The following is a 13,336-nucleotide window of genomic DNA, read 5'->3' as shown; positions in this document are numbered from 1 at the left end:
AAATGTGTTTTTTTATGAGGGTATATTAACAATTACTCTTATCTTAAATGATCACATTCTAAACACCACACAAGACAATGTCTGATGATATATGCTTATACATATATTTTTTGCCACCAGCTGCAAAGTGTGCTAGGAAACAAGAACAATCCAAGTTTAATCACAGTTGTTACAAGGACTACGGTTTGGTACTCGTAGAACGGTGTCGATCACCTGATCAATCAATACGAGATATGTAAATAAACTTGCCATTAATATGCAAATGAGTTTTTTCTTTTGTTAGTAGCGGTATTTGGTCGAGTAATCCTTTGGTGCAATGACTAGACCACGGCCCTTTCTTGCTCCTCGGTAGACTGTCTCGATAATGTCAATGAATTCCTGCTTGTCCTTGAGAGCCCAATTGATTTTGTTGTTGTTCCCAGTGCCGAGATCGATCATTATGTGCTTGTTACGGAAGAAGAACATCACCGTCGAAGGATCGTACAACTCGTACATGGTATTGAAATCGGGCACCTCTGTGATGTCCACAAGGTATATCACAGCAAAGTTCTTTATTGTCTCCGCAACTGAAGCTAGGACTTCATCCATCTACAGAAGATATCACAACAGAAATTGACCAAAGTCATTATCTGATTTCTTTGTAAGCCGAGATGTATTCATCTCACACACCATTATCGTCAATATATACATTACACGCTATGATGACAGATGAAACTTAAGAGGAAAAGTCAACTATCGGAGCATTGAAATTGTCCAGCTACTCATACGTTAAAAAGATACAATGATATTGGAACTAAAGAGAGTATGTTGACAATTGGAGACCGCATATATGAAGAAAATGATCCTAACGGATCATTAATACGATGAACTTAGATATTAGCATTCTTCATAGAACATGAAACAATGATATGAAAGAACTATGTTCTGCATCATGACCTAAAGTAAAGGTTTGCTGAGAGAAACACAAATAATGGTTATTCAAGCTGACAAAAGTTCTAAGTAGTGATTTAATGCCATATTATTCAATGTCACTTTTGAAAATGCAAGCCAAATCTTGATGAAAATTAGCAATCTTCAAATAACCCATATAATTCATATGGCTGGGCAGCAGGCACTACATGGACTCAACTAATAATATCGGTATAATTTGAAAAAGAGAGTTTAAACTTCTCAGTGCTGCGGTGCATTATTATTTTTCCCAAAATTTAACACAAGATAAGTTTGAGAGAAATTAATTTATGCAAAAAAACCTGACTGGCTTGTCTGGATAATCTTTACTCACAATACTCAACACAAGATAACTGAACAATTAATTTTCAAGAACAAATCATATAAAATTGATAAAATAGTGTTCTCCACTTTTATGACTTCATAAGAAGATACATTCACCTAAAAAGTCAGTTTCAAGTGGACAAACACATAACACAGAAAAAATTTCACAAACTAACATCTATATGGAAAAAAAAAAAAACATTTTCATATCTGCACTTTCATTCTAAACTACCATTTAGCTATCATGACTACAACATGAAACTTAATCATGATAAAGATAAATCACTAAGAGCAGTAACTGTGCATTAATACAATCATCTCACAAAATACTAATCTTGAAACCTTAAAGCCAAGTTTGCCATATTTGAGCTACATCTAAAACAAAGCATGTGGAGTCCTTTTTCTAAGAAGTCTCAGGCTATCAACCAACTTGGGCTCAATTTGAGAAAAATTAAGCCTGATTACATGGAACTTGGAAATTATATAATTTTTTTCCCTACGTACGTGATTTAGCTCAACCACGTGATACACTTACAACCATGAAATATAATTCTGAATTAATCGAAAACGTTCTAAATAATGAATATAATGGTTGAGATTTATTTGTGACATACCTATTATAATTTCTTAAGAACTGCATAAGACTAGTAATAACGTTTTCTATCAACACATCTCAGATATACTAGACCTAATACATGCAATCATTTAACAATACCTAGTTTCTTGAAATGACTGTTATTATAATTTCATTGTAAAATGATAACTTTCCTTGGTACTGTTTACATCCTTTTGCTCTCCTTTCATTTAATTGCTTTTCTAAGCTAAAAAAAAAAAAAATCACAAGTTGATGGAGCAAAACAAAGCCCTTCAAAGTTGGTACATCTATTATCACATAGTAACTCAAGCTACCGTAAATTCACAAGTATTATTCCACAGATCCAGTTCTTCTTTAAAAGCCCTCATACTGATTCACAAACAAAATTACAGCTAAGTCACTCTATCATTATATTCGATATATACGATATGCTTTAACTTAGACACAATTAATCCCTTTTCTTTGAATATAATCCAATAGACAGGTGCCATACATGAATTCACCAACACAACCATTAGCTTCCTTAATGATATGCTCAAATAAATCCCAAGAACGAATTCAACATCCAGAAAGCAGATAAAATGCCTAAAATCCAACACAAAGCATACATTTTCCCCCATATATTCCAAAAAAAATCCTTGTAATGGCATATATAACTTGGAGATTTTTTGTAATTGCTTGTATACTACTTTTAAGATCAACATTCTTGCATTAGCATCCTTGGCAGGGGATGCACAAACAATAGCACATGCACACTTGCAATACCTCATAACTGCATAGATACACCACTAAAATTAGTAACTACTTGCATATCTCTGCAAAGCCGAGATTTTTCCACTAGATACATACAAAACACACTCCCTTACTAAAGTTTACAACTTTTTACATGCCAAGCAACTTCCATCACTCAAATTTACACAGTGATAACCAAAGAAATTACAAAGATATTACAAAACTCAAACACCAATGCAAACAATTCTTGTCCTGATAATTACAGATCTCAATTCTCACATAAACAAAGATTAGATTTTGGGGAAATTTCTATATAAACAACGCAAATTGGAAGGTAAAAATAATAAAATTGAGATCAAAATAAAAGCAAAAGCTTATAAACAATTGTTGAAGAAAAAAAGGATATATACCTGCATGCAGGTCTCATCCCAGTCATGGCCGAAGCGTATGACGACCAGACGCTCTTCTTCGGCCAGGATCGCCTGGTCCACTGCCCATCCCGAGTGCAAATGCGGCAGCAAGTACGACATCTCTTTCGATTTCGAATTCGAAGAAGAAGAAGAAGAAGAAGAGAAAAAGATGAAGTTTTTGGGAATGTAGAAGGCTCTAGAGAGGAATTTGGAATTAGATGTCTTTTGATTATAGCCGTTGATATGTCTTGAGATTCGTGCTCATTGTTCTATGATCACGAGACAAATTGGGTCAATATAAAAAAACAAGCTCCATAAAAATTTTGGATTTATAACATTATAGTCCATAAACTTCATTTTGGATGGACATAAAAATAAAAATTAAAAAAAAACACACACACACAACTGTTTCCGGTATTTATAAAAAAAAAAATGCACATGGCGTTCATGATATGGTAAATGAGCTAATGAGTTTGAAATAAATAAAATAAGATAAATTATGTCAATGGCCATAAAAGTTTAAAGTTTATAATGTTGTGGTTAAAAAATTATTTTTTCTATTTTTTCTAAGACAAAATCCCATGTACAACATTGTACAATATTTTAAATGAGTAATGCTACTCTCACAGAATTCATTGCCCGAATTTGCTTCCCGATCGACGTGGACAACCACGTGTCTCACCCACCCACCCACCCACCCACCCACCCACTTATTCTCTCTCTTTTACCCACTTATTTTATTCTCTCACCCACTGGTTCTCTTTACTTAAAAAAATTAAAAGCATTGTCAGGACACTCACGGGCTGAAATTTCTCTCTCCTAACAACCCACTTATTTTCTTTCTTAAAATTATAATTTTACTCTCTCACAGGGCTGAAACTCAACTCTCCATTGCTCCTCTCCATCACTATCTAAAAGCAACTCTCTATCACTTGTTGAAGAAAAAGAAGGAGGCTCACCGGAGAAACAAACGGCAGTCGAGTAGAGCTTCACCATCGTCACCGACCACCTCTCACTCACAGGTTGAAAAGCAAATTTCCTGACCACTATTTGAAGAAGACAAAGAAAAAGACATCAAAGAAAAACCCTAATCTCGGAGGTTCGCCGAAGAAGAAGAACAATATTAGAAGATATCTAAATTAGCCACCATCGTCACCAACCACCTCCAACACAAGAGATCCGCTAGCCACCAATGGCGATCCACCAAGGGCAGTGAAGGATGGTCTGAGAAAGACATGATAAGGTTTGGATTAATGTTGTTGATTTCTTATTTGTTTGGGGATTTATTTGAATTATTGAAATTGTTTTTATTTTATTGTTATCTAAAATTGAATTTTAGGTAGATTGAGAGAGTAATTAGCTGGGTTTTTTTTGTTCTTTATTTAATTAGATTTGTTATGTGTAATTTTAGATGTAGTTTATTGTATAAATTTTGACTGTCATGATAAGATTGTGTTAGATTAAGTTGGTTATTTTTTTATCCTAATGAGGGTTAAGAAATTCAAGTGAAATAGGATTATACATCTACTATGAAGTGTATCTTTAATTTAGTACCTTCATTTCTTAGAACTAATCTGATATTACTTATATGTGTACAGAATTATAGTTGTGTTGGTTGCATTGGGTGCAGTGAATTCAGCTAGTAGCAAAGTTGAAAGTTTTTGAAGTACTACTATCTTATCAATTTAATTCAAATCAAAAGCAATATGGCAGAATTAGAAATGGAGTTTGCTAAACAGAACCTAAAAGAGGCAGAAGTCAATTATTCTAGTTTTGAAACCTCAAATAAAGAGAAGGAAAAAATGGTAGCTATGGAAGATTCACTTTGTGAAAAAATTATTCCAAAGGCAGGCATGGTTTTTGATTCTGAAGAAGAAGTTTATGATCATTATGTTAAGTATGCATGGCAAGAGGGGTTTGGTATTACAAAAAAGAACAACAAAAATCGGGAGAAGATGGAAAAACTCAAATATTACACACTTGCATGTATACGTGGTGGTAAAAGAATATCAAGCGCCAAAAAAATTCTTTTCAATCCTAGACTATCCACCAAAACAAACTGTCAAGCTAGGATTAATGTTATTGTTGGCAATGATGGGCATTATACTATTTATCGCACTCATTTTGAGCATAATCATGCACTAAGCCCACAAAAATCTCGGTTTCAAAAATGCAACAAAAAATTGGATGCATATGTGAAGAGAAGGCTTGAATTAAATGACCAGCAGGGTATTGGTTTGAGTAAGAATTTTTCATTCTTTAGCGAGTTGAAAGTGGTGGATATGAAAAATCTAACATATACTGAAAAAAAGATTGTCAAAACTATATTGCAAAAAAGCAAGACAGATTCGGAGCTTGGTGTTGGGGATCTTTGAAGCGCTCGCCAATTATTTTTCTCGCATGCAAAGGAGAAATTCAAATTTTTTTTATTTGATTGATATGGATGAGGAAGGCAGACTAAGAAATGTGTTTTGGGCAGATGCAAGATCTATAGCAGCCTACGAAGCTTTTGGTGATGTTATATCATTTGATAAAACATACCTAACAAATAAGTAATGATATGCCCTTTGCTCCATTTGTTGGAGTAAATCACCATGGGCAAACTATACTATTTGGTTGTGGTTTGTTATCAAAGGAAGATAAAGAAACTTATATTTGGTTGTTCAGAACATGGTAAGAATGCATGTCAAGCAAGGCTCCTAAGGCAATAATTGCAGATCAGTGCATGGCTATTCGAGGTGCAATTAAGACAGTCTTTCCAAATTCTTATCATCGTCTTTGCCTTTGGCATATTATGAAAGAAGTCTCTGAGAAGCTTGGGGGGCTAGCTCAGTATAAAGAAATTAAAAAAATCTTGAAAAGTATTGTTTATGAGACCGTAGATACTTAAGAGTTCGAAGATATTTGGTTGAAGATGATTAAGGATTATGACATTGAAAAAAATGTGTGGCTAAATTCTTTATACATGAATCGTCAACAATGGGCCCCGGTGTTTGTTAAAGGAGTTTTTTGGGCTGGAATGTATACCACCAAAGAAGTGAAAGTATAAATGCTTTCTTTGATGGTTATGTTGGTCCAACAACATCTCTCAAACAATTTGTGGAGCAATATGATAATGCATTAAAAAGTAAGATTGAGAAAGAAAATAAGGTTGATTTTGCTTCTTTCAATACAAGCTTTCCGATGTTAACTGATTGTCATTTTGAGAAGCAACTACAAGAAGCCTACACCAATGAAATTTTTAAGTTATTCCAAGATGAGTTACGGGGAATGTTATATTGCAATCTCACATTGACCAATTCAGTTGGGCTAACATGCACATTTCAAGTGACGGACATTTTTAGAGGAAAAGATGGCAGACTCAGAAGACAAATGGCATTTAACATTTCTTACAATGAAATTTAATTTGATATTAAATGTTCATGTCGTCTATTTGAATTTAGAGGAATTTTGTGTAGACATATATGCAAAGTTCTTATTGAAAAGAATGTGAAAGAAATTCCATCTCAATATATTTTACCCCGGTAGAGAAAGGATACTAAACGTAGGCATACTTACGTGAGGAATTGTTATGATGATGCACAAACCAATGAAGAAAAAGCACGCTACAGCAAATTATGTTCTCATTTTTCTAAAGCTGCTGAAATTGGAATAGAATCCAATGAAAAGTATCAGTTTTTGATGAAATGTGTGGACGTCACAATTGATAAGCTTATGGATGATACAAACTATTGGGGGAGCCATTCAAATCAAGTTATGTCACCAATATTTTTGGAAGAAGGCCATGAGCACCATCAAATTACATCTTCAACCACAAAATTCCTAACTCCTTTGAAAGTGCGGAGTAAGGGGCGGCCACCATCGAAGAGAAAGAAGTCAAAAGTTGAAGAAATAATCATTAGAAATAAAAGAAAGGTATTTATATTTTACATCATTCCATTTCAGTTACATAATTATTTTATGGTTTCAAACTAATGTTGTTGATTTCAGAAAACTCAAACAAAAAAGAATATACAAGCTCAAAATGACACACAAGCTGAATTGTGTACGTAAGGAAGTGTGGTAATCTTAAGTTATTTAATTTATAATTATCTTGATATTGCATACAATGTTTTTAATATATTGAATTATATATATTTTTTCTTTTTAGGTGAATTCGAATTCTCATGTAGATGTAGTGACTATGTCGGTTGATAGCTTCAATTCACAGAAACATAGCTTTGATGCTTCTTCACAGGTAAACAAAATTCACATATATTATGGATATTGTCTTCTTATATTGATTGGTGTTTAAGGTGATGCAATTACAAAAACTTCAACAGTAAGAATGGCAGGGCTTCTATATTGTGCAGTAGGAATGGATTGGTTAGTGTAAGTTATAACTATCCTTTTCTTATTGGTGTGTTCTTTTTTTGTTGGAGTGTTAATGAAGATGTTATTTTTGTGATACAGGGCATTGGTTTGCTAATATGGTGGATAAATGGAAATCAAATTGTTCTAGCATTTGTTTTTTTGGCCTATGTCCAGCATCAAGTGTATCTGTACTGCAGTTTGTGATGTGTTCTTCAATGCTTGAGTCTTATGTTCTCTATTTTTGGCCTATGTTCTCTATCAAATTGTTCTAGCAGTTTGTTGTGTGTATGAATTTTTCTCCTTGTGGGATTGAATTAACATCATGCCATAGATTTATGTATTAAATGGTTAAGACTGTTATATAGGTGAACATGATGTGAATTTTGCAAGTGAACATGATGTGAATGCAGGTGAACATGATGTGAATTTTGCAAGTGAACATGATGTGAATGCAGGTGAACATGATGTGAATTTGTAGGTGAAATTGGCATTTGATTTATGTGGATTCTGTTGAATTTTTTTATGTTAGACTTTGTACATTCTGTGATCTAGACTAATTTAAGAATGGATATTGATTAGCTGCTAGATCGGTTTTACTCCATTGAACTCAAAATGTTACTTTGATCTCAGCTATGGTTGCTAATGCTCCTTGCATTTGTTTCAATGTGGAAAACTAGATCTATGGTTTGCACTTCTAATTAATTATTGAAAAGATGTGAAAAATGATAGAGAAAGATGTGAAACGTGATTTAGACACTCAAGGACTGTATTAGTAGGGGTAAATAATCAAAGAAGTATTTCTTCAGATGTGAAGCAAATCAATGGAATGATGGCCAACTAAATTTAACAAGGATTTATGGGTAGTTGTTGCTTTCCCTCAAACCCAAATACAATCACTCACCATTCATATAACCCCATTTACAAGTAAATATTATGTATGCATTAAACCCCATCTAAGTTAAGTTATACAGATTATCATCCATATAACCCCATTAAACCCCATTAAACCCCAACTAAATTTAATAAGGATTCAGGTTATATCACCAATTCTTGATATTGAGTGTGGATTATCATTGGCCTTTGGAATAAAAAGATTAACAACATAGATGTATTTCCAATTAAAAGCACCACTTTCACATATATAATGGATCATATCACATACATGTAAATAAAAATTTAAAAAATAAAAATAATAAAAAAATAAAAACAAAAACAAAATGCATTGCTGGTCTTCTGGAGATGTTTGTGTGCAAAGAAGTGCTCATCGGATCAGGCTGGCAAGGTGATGATGATGGTTCTCTTCGGCTGCCCTTTTTTCTCCGTTGAGGCCCTTCTTGTCACGGCCCTTTTTTCTCCGTTGAGCTTCTTCTCCGGTGAGATGATGGCTTTCAATTCAAAAGCTTTCTCTTCTCTTTCTTGAAATAACTTTAGATAGTGATGGAGAGGAGCAATGGAGAGTTGAGTTTCAGCCCTGTGAGAGAGTAAAATTATAATTTCAAGAGAGAGAATAAGTGGGTTGTTAGGAGAGAGAAATTTCAGCCCGTGAGTGTCCTGACAATGCTTTTAATTTTTTTAAGTAGAGAGAATCAGTGGGTGAGAGAATAAAATAAGTGGGTAAAAGAGAGAGAATAAGTGGGTGGGTGGGTGAGACACGTGGTTGTCCACGTCGATCGAGAAGCAAATTCGGGCAATAAATTCTGTGAGAGTAGCATTACTCATTTTAAATAACTCATTTTGGCTTTACATGTACTCGGTAAAAAGTTTTATGGGTTTATGTTAGAAGAAATGGTTTTTTTTTTTTTGCCCATAGTATTATAAACCCAAAACTTTTGTAGTTATAGATATAATTTACTCAATATAAGATAATGCTTATGTATAGTCCTACTCATTTGGTTTTTAAATTTGTCCATTTTAATTAATTTACATGCATTAAGAAAATCGGTTAAAGTTAATTAGTATTATAAAATTTATAAAAAAATCATATTAATTTTTCAGGATTATCTTCATCTAAAATATGATTAAATAAAATATATAGCTAAACATAATTTATTAATAATTGAAGAAGTGCATTAAATATAAATATAAAGGGTAAATTTAAAAAAAATAATTTTTAAATAATTGTTTTACATGAAAAGTGAAAAAATCTTTAAAATAAGAAAAATAAAAAAGGACAAGAAAGAGTAATTTAGAACAAGTGATCTTTTAATCATAGCCTTTGATATGTCTTGGGATTAGATCTTCATTTGTTTTGTGATCACAAGACAAATTGGGTAGTTGTGATGGATTAGAGGGATATACAATGGATCAAGTCTTCTTTTTCTCAAATTTACAAGTAAATTTAAATTTTTCGTTTTTTTAAATATAAAAAATGAATGGTTAAACATGATAATTTTTTTTATTAATTCAATTAGTATAAGTAACAATGTAATTAAGAGATGCAGCAGTTTATTTAACATATATATATATATATATATATATATATATATATATATATATATATATATATATATATATATATATATATATGTTTGTTAAACTAGAGGCCTTTTATGAATTTATACTTAACTTTGTCATTAATATATAAAAAAAAATGTTTGTTTTTGCTTGAGTGCAAATTTATTTTTTTCCTATTAATTCAAAATGTTATAATTTTAAAATTATTAAAAGAAACTCTTATTAATAAAGAAAAATATTTTTAAAATAAAAAATGTATTTTCTATATGATAATAAATATTTATTAATATTTATATAATTTTTAAAAAGCTAAGTATTAAATATATTTAATTACAAATTTAATTTTTATAAAATGTGTTTATACCATGCAAAGTTGCAATACGATATCTAACCTAAAGACTAGCTAATTTATTTACATGTTTTCTTTCTATCTACTTTAGGTATAGTCCTTTTGGCTAATATGAAACGGATTAAGTTTGAGGATCCAATTAATAGTATTAAGTGAAGTATTGAATTCATGCAGTTTCATATGTGTTAAGATAATGATGTTTATTTTAGTTTGGTTAGGATATCTTTGATTTAAATATTTAAGTTAGTTGTGTGTTGATTAAAACTCAAATTAGTAGAGATTATCTTTCTAGAATTTTGCCTTTATAAAGGCTTCAATGATTATGAATAAAGTGTGCAGTTTTTTTCATCTCTTCTTTTAAGTTATCAGTGGTATCAAGAGCCGAGGTTTTCAACAAAAGGGAGAGTTTTTTTTGTAGTGAAGAAATTCACAATGTCTGCAGACAACTTTGTGCAACCATCTATTCCACGTTTTGATGGTCACTACGATCATTGGAGCATGTTGATGAAAAATTTCTTAAAATCCAAGGAGTATTGGAATATTGTTGAATTCGGAGTGGCAAAACCGGATGATGGAGTAGTACCTACAGAAGCACAGAGGAAGGAACTTGAGGCATCAAAGTTGAAAGACTCCGGGAAGCCTATTAAAACAATTCGCACTGATCGTGGAGGAGAGTACTGCTCGAAAGACTTTGAAAGTTTTTGTAATTATCATGGCATCCGAAGAGAGCTCACAGCTTCCTATTCCCCACAACGGAATCGTCGTATCGAGAAAGAAAAAAATCGAACCATCCTCAATATGGTGCGAACCTTGTTAACAAAGGGACGAATTCGAAGAATTTTTGGCGGAAGCGATGAATTGGAGCATTCATATCTTGAATAGAAGTCCTACTTTTCTTTGTTCAAAACAAAACACCAGAGGAAGCATGGAGTGGAAGAAGACCAACAATAGATCACTTCAGAATTTTTGGTTGCATTGCATATGCACATATTCCATATGAGAAAAGAAAGAAGCTTGATGATAAAGGGCAAAAGTGTGTTTTTCTTGGGATTAGTGAAATATCCAAAGCTTTTAAATTGTATGATCCATTAACAAAGAAAATTGTGGTGAGTAGGGATGTTATTTTTGTTGAGGAGAGCACTTGGAATTGGAGTGAGCAGCAGCCTACTTCAATTATAATTAGTGATGAAGCCGAAGAAGAAGGAGAGCAATACCAACATCAAGAAATTTCAACTAATGAAGCCTCAATTACTAATAAACTTTCACAAACAGCAACAGAAACATCAACTAAATCCCCTATTACTCGTGTCCGAAAAAGGCCGGCTTGGATGGCAGATTATGAAGTAACAGATTTCAACCAATTTGAAGACCTTGCTACTCACTTTGCTTTATTTTCAGATTGTGATCCTTTATCTTTTGAAGAAGCTATCCAACATTCAAAGTGGAAAAAAGCTATAGATAATGAAATTGCATCCATTGAAAAAAATAAAACATGGAAATTGACTGAACTTCCCAAAGGGCAAAAAACAATTGTTTTAAAGTGGGCATACAAAACAAAATTAAACAAGAAAGGAGAGATGTCAGATTTGATTAGATTTACATATACTAATTATGCATGAGATTTAGATGATCGGAAAAGCGCATCTGGTTATGTATTTATCATGGGTTTTGGAGCTATCTCATGGTCATCAAAGAAGCAACATATTGTTACTCTTTCCACAACTGAGGCTGAATTTGTAGCAGCAACAACATGTGCCTCTCAAGCAGTGTGGTTAAGAAATATTCTTGAAGAACTTCAATTAAAGCAAGAAGGTTCGACTCCAATATATTGCGATAACAGTTCAACTATCAAGCTATCTAAGAATTCAGTTTTTCATGGAAGAAGCAAACATATTGACGTAAGATATCATTTCTTGCGAGATCTTACAAAGGATAAAATTATTGATCTCATATACTGCAGAAGCAAAGATCAGATTGCTGATTTATTTACAAAGCCTCTCAAAATAGCTACTTTTCACAAGCTCAGGGTATTGATCGGTGTATCGAGTATGAAAGCATTCATGCAAGAGAGATAACTTTAAACTTATGAGATAAACATAAGTTTAAGGGAGGGTGTTAAGATAATGATGTTTATTTTAGTTTGGTTAGGATATCTTTGATTTAAATATTTAAGTTAGTTGTGTGTTGATTAAAACTCAAATTAGTAGAGATTATCTTTCTAGAATTTTGTCTTTATAAAGGCTTTAATGATTATGAATAAAGTGTGCAGTTTTTTTCATCTCTTCTTTTAAGTTATCAATATGTGTAATCCTAGTGACTTAACATCTAACCTAGACGTCAACTAATTCATTAAGTTTGAGGATTCGATTAGTAATATTGAGTATAGTTTTGAATTCTTGCAATCTTATATGTGTGATCCGATATCAAACTTAGGCATTTACCTGTTTTCCTTCTGTCTACTTAGGGAATAGCCCGTTTGGCTACCCTACAGTCTCCTTGTATTGTTAAGGATCTCTTCTCTCTGATATTTTTTTTTACTTGTCTATTTTCACTCTCAGTGGATGATCACTGTTTTTGGTTTGTACCTCTTCCATCATGTTACACTATGTTATTATATATGTTTTAACAAAGTTGTGGTTGATAAATTTTATTGAACAAAATGTTTATACTTTATGTTTTTTTTTGTTGTTCTTTTATCTACCAAGTTAGTGGAGATTGTGACTGTTTTGATAATGTGTGTGTAAATTGTTAATGCATCTCTTATACATTGTTTGTATCAGTATATCTATTTTAATTTTATATTTTAATAAAATAAAAAATTTAAATTTATAATTTAGTCCCTCCAATAAACCATAATTAAACATATAATTACAGTTTTGCAATTTGATCCCTTCAAAGACTTAATTATAATTATTTTGCATCAATTTTTCATAAGTAAATTTCTGAAAGAAGAAAAAGAAAAAGAAAGAAAAATTTCTAAAAGAAGAACAGAAAAAGAAAGAACTTTATTAAGTGCAAGTGGGGTCTTGTTGTAGTGCAAATTGGAAGCATGAGACTTGAACAGCAAATGATAAATAGACACATATTTAATGCACTGTGATATGGTTCACCAGAATCACTACCAATTGCTCTTTAGTCTTTATTATTTGCATATATTTCCCTATTTAGCAA

The 13,336-nt window shown here is 32.2% G+C and overlaps 1 protein-coding gene and 1 long non-coding RNA gene across 3 annotated transcripts; one reads left to right on the top strand and one right to left on the bottom strand.

The window, feature by feature from the left end:
• Positions 1–80: 80 nt before the first annotated feature.
• LOC120275217 (thioredoxin-like protein YLS8) lies at positions 81–3,197 on the bottom strand. Its single transcript, XM_039281741.1, has 2 exons — positions 3,010–3,197; positions 81–588 (listed from the first exon to the last, which is right to left on the bottom strand). Exons 1-2 carry the CDS (start codon positions 3,127–3,129, stop codon positions 280–282), a joined length of 429 nt encoding a protein of 142 aa, XP_039137675.1. The 5' UTR covers positions 3,130–3,197; the 3' UTR covers positions 81–279.
• Positions 3,198–5,413: 2,216 nt separating this feature from the next.
• On the top strand, positions 5,414–7,642 carry LOC120276323. Of its 2 annotated transcripts, none has more exons than XR_005541212.1 (4): positions 5,414–6,924; positions 7,000–7,054; positions 7,160–7,380; positions 7,462–7,642. It is a non-coding gene; the product is annotated as an uncharacterized LOC120276323 (long non-coding RNA). The 2 variants fall into 2 exon arrangements; XR_005541213.1 differs by having other exon boundaries at positions 7,000–7,071.
• The last annotated feature ends 5,694 nt before the right edge of the window (positions 7,643–13,336 follow it).

Source organism: Dioscorea cayenensis, chromosome 14, assembly GCF_009730915.1.
Source record: "Dioscorea cayenensis subsp. rotundata cultivar TDr96_F1 chromosome 14, TDr96_F1_v2_PseudoChromosome.rev07_lg8_w22 25.fasta, whole genome shotgun sequence".
In the NCBI taxonomy this organism is placed as follows: Eukaryota; Viridiplantae; Streptophyta; class Magnoliopsida; order Dioscoreales; family Dioscoreaceae; genus Dioscorea; species Dioscorea cayenensis.
Note: the sequence above shows the minus strand (reverse complement) of the source record. Positions and strands in the feature narration are given on the sequence as shown.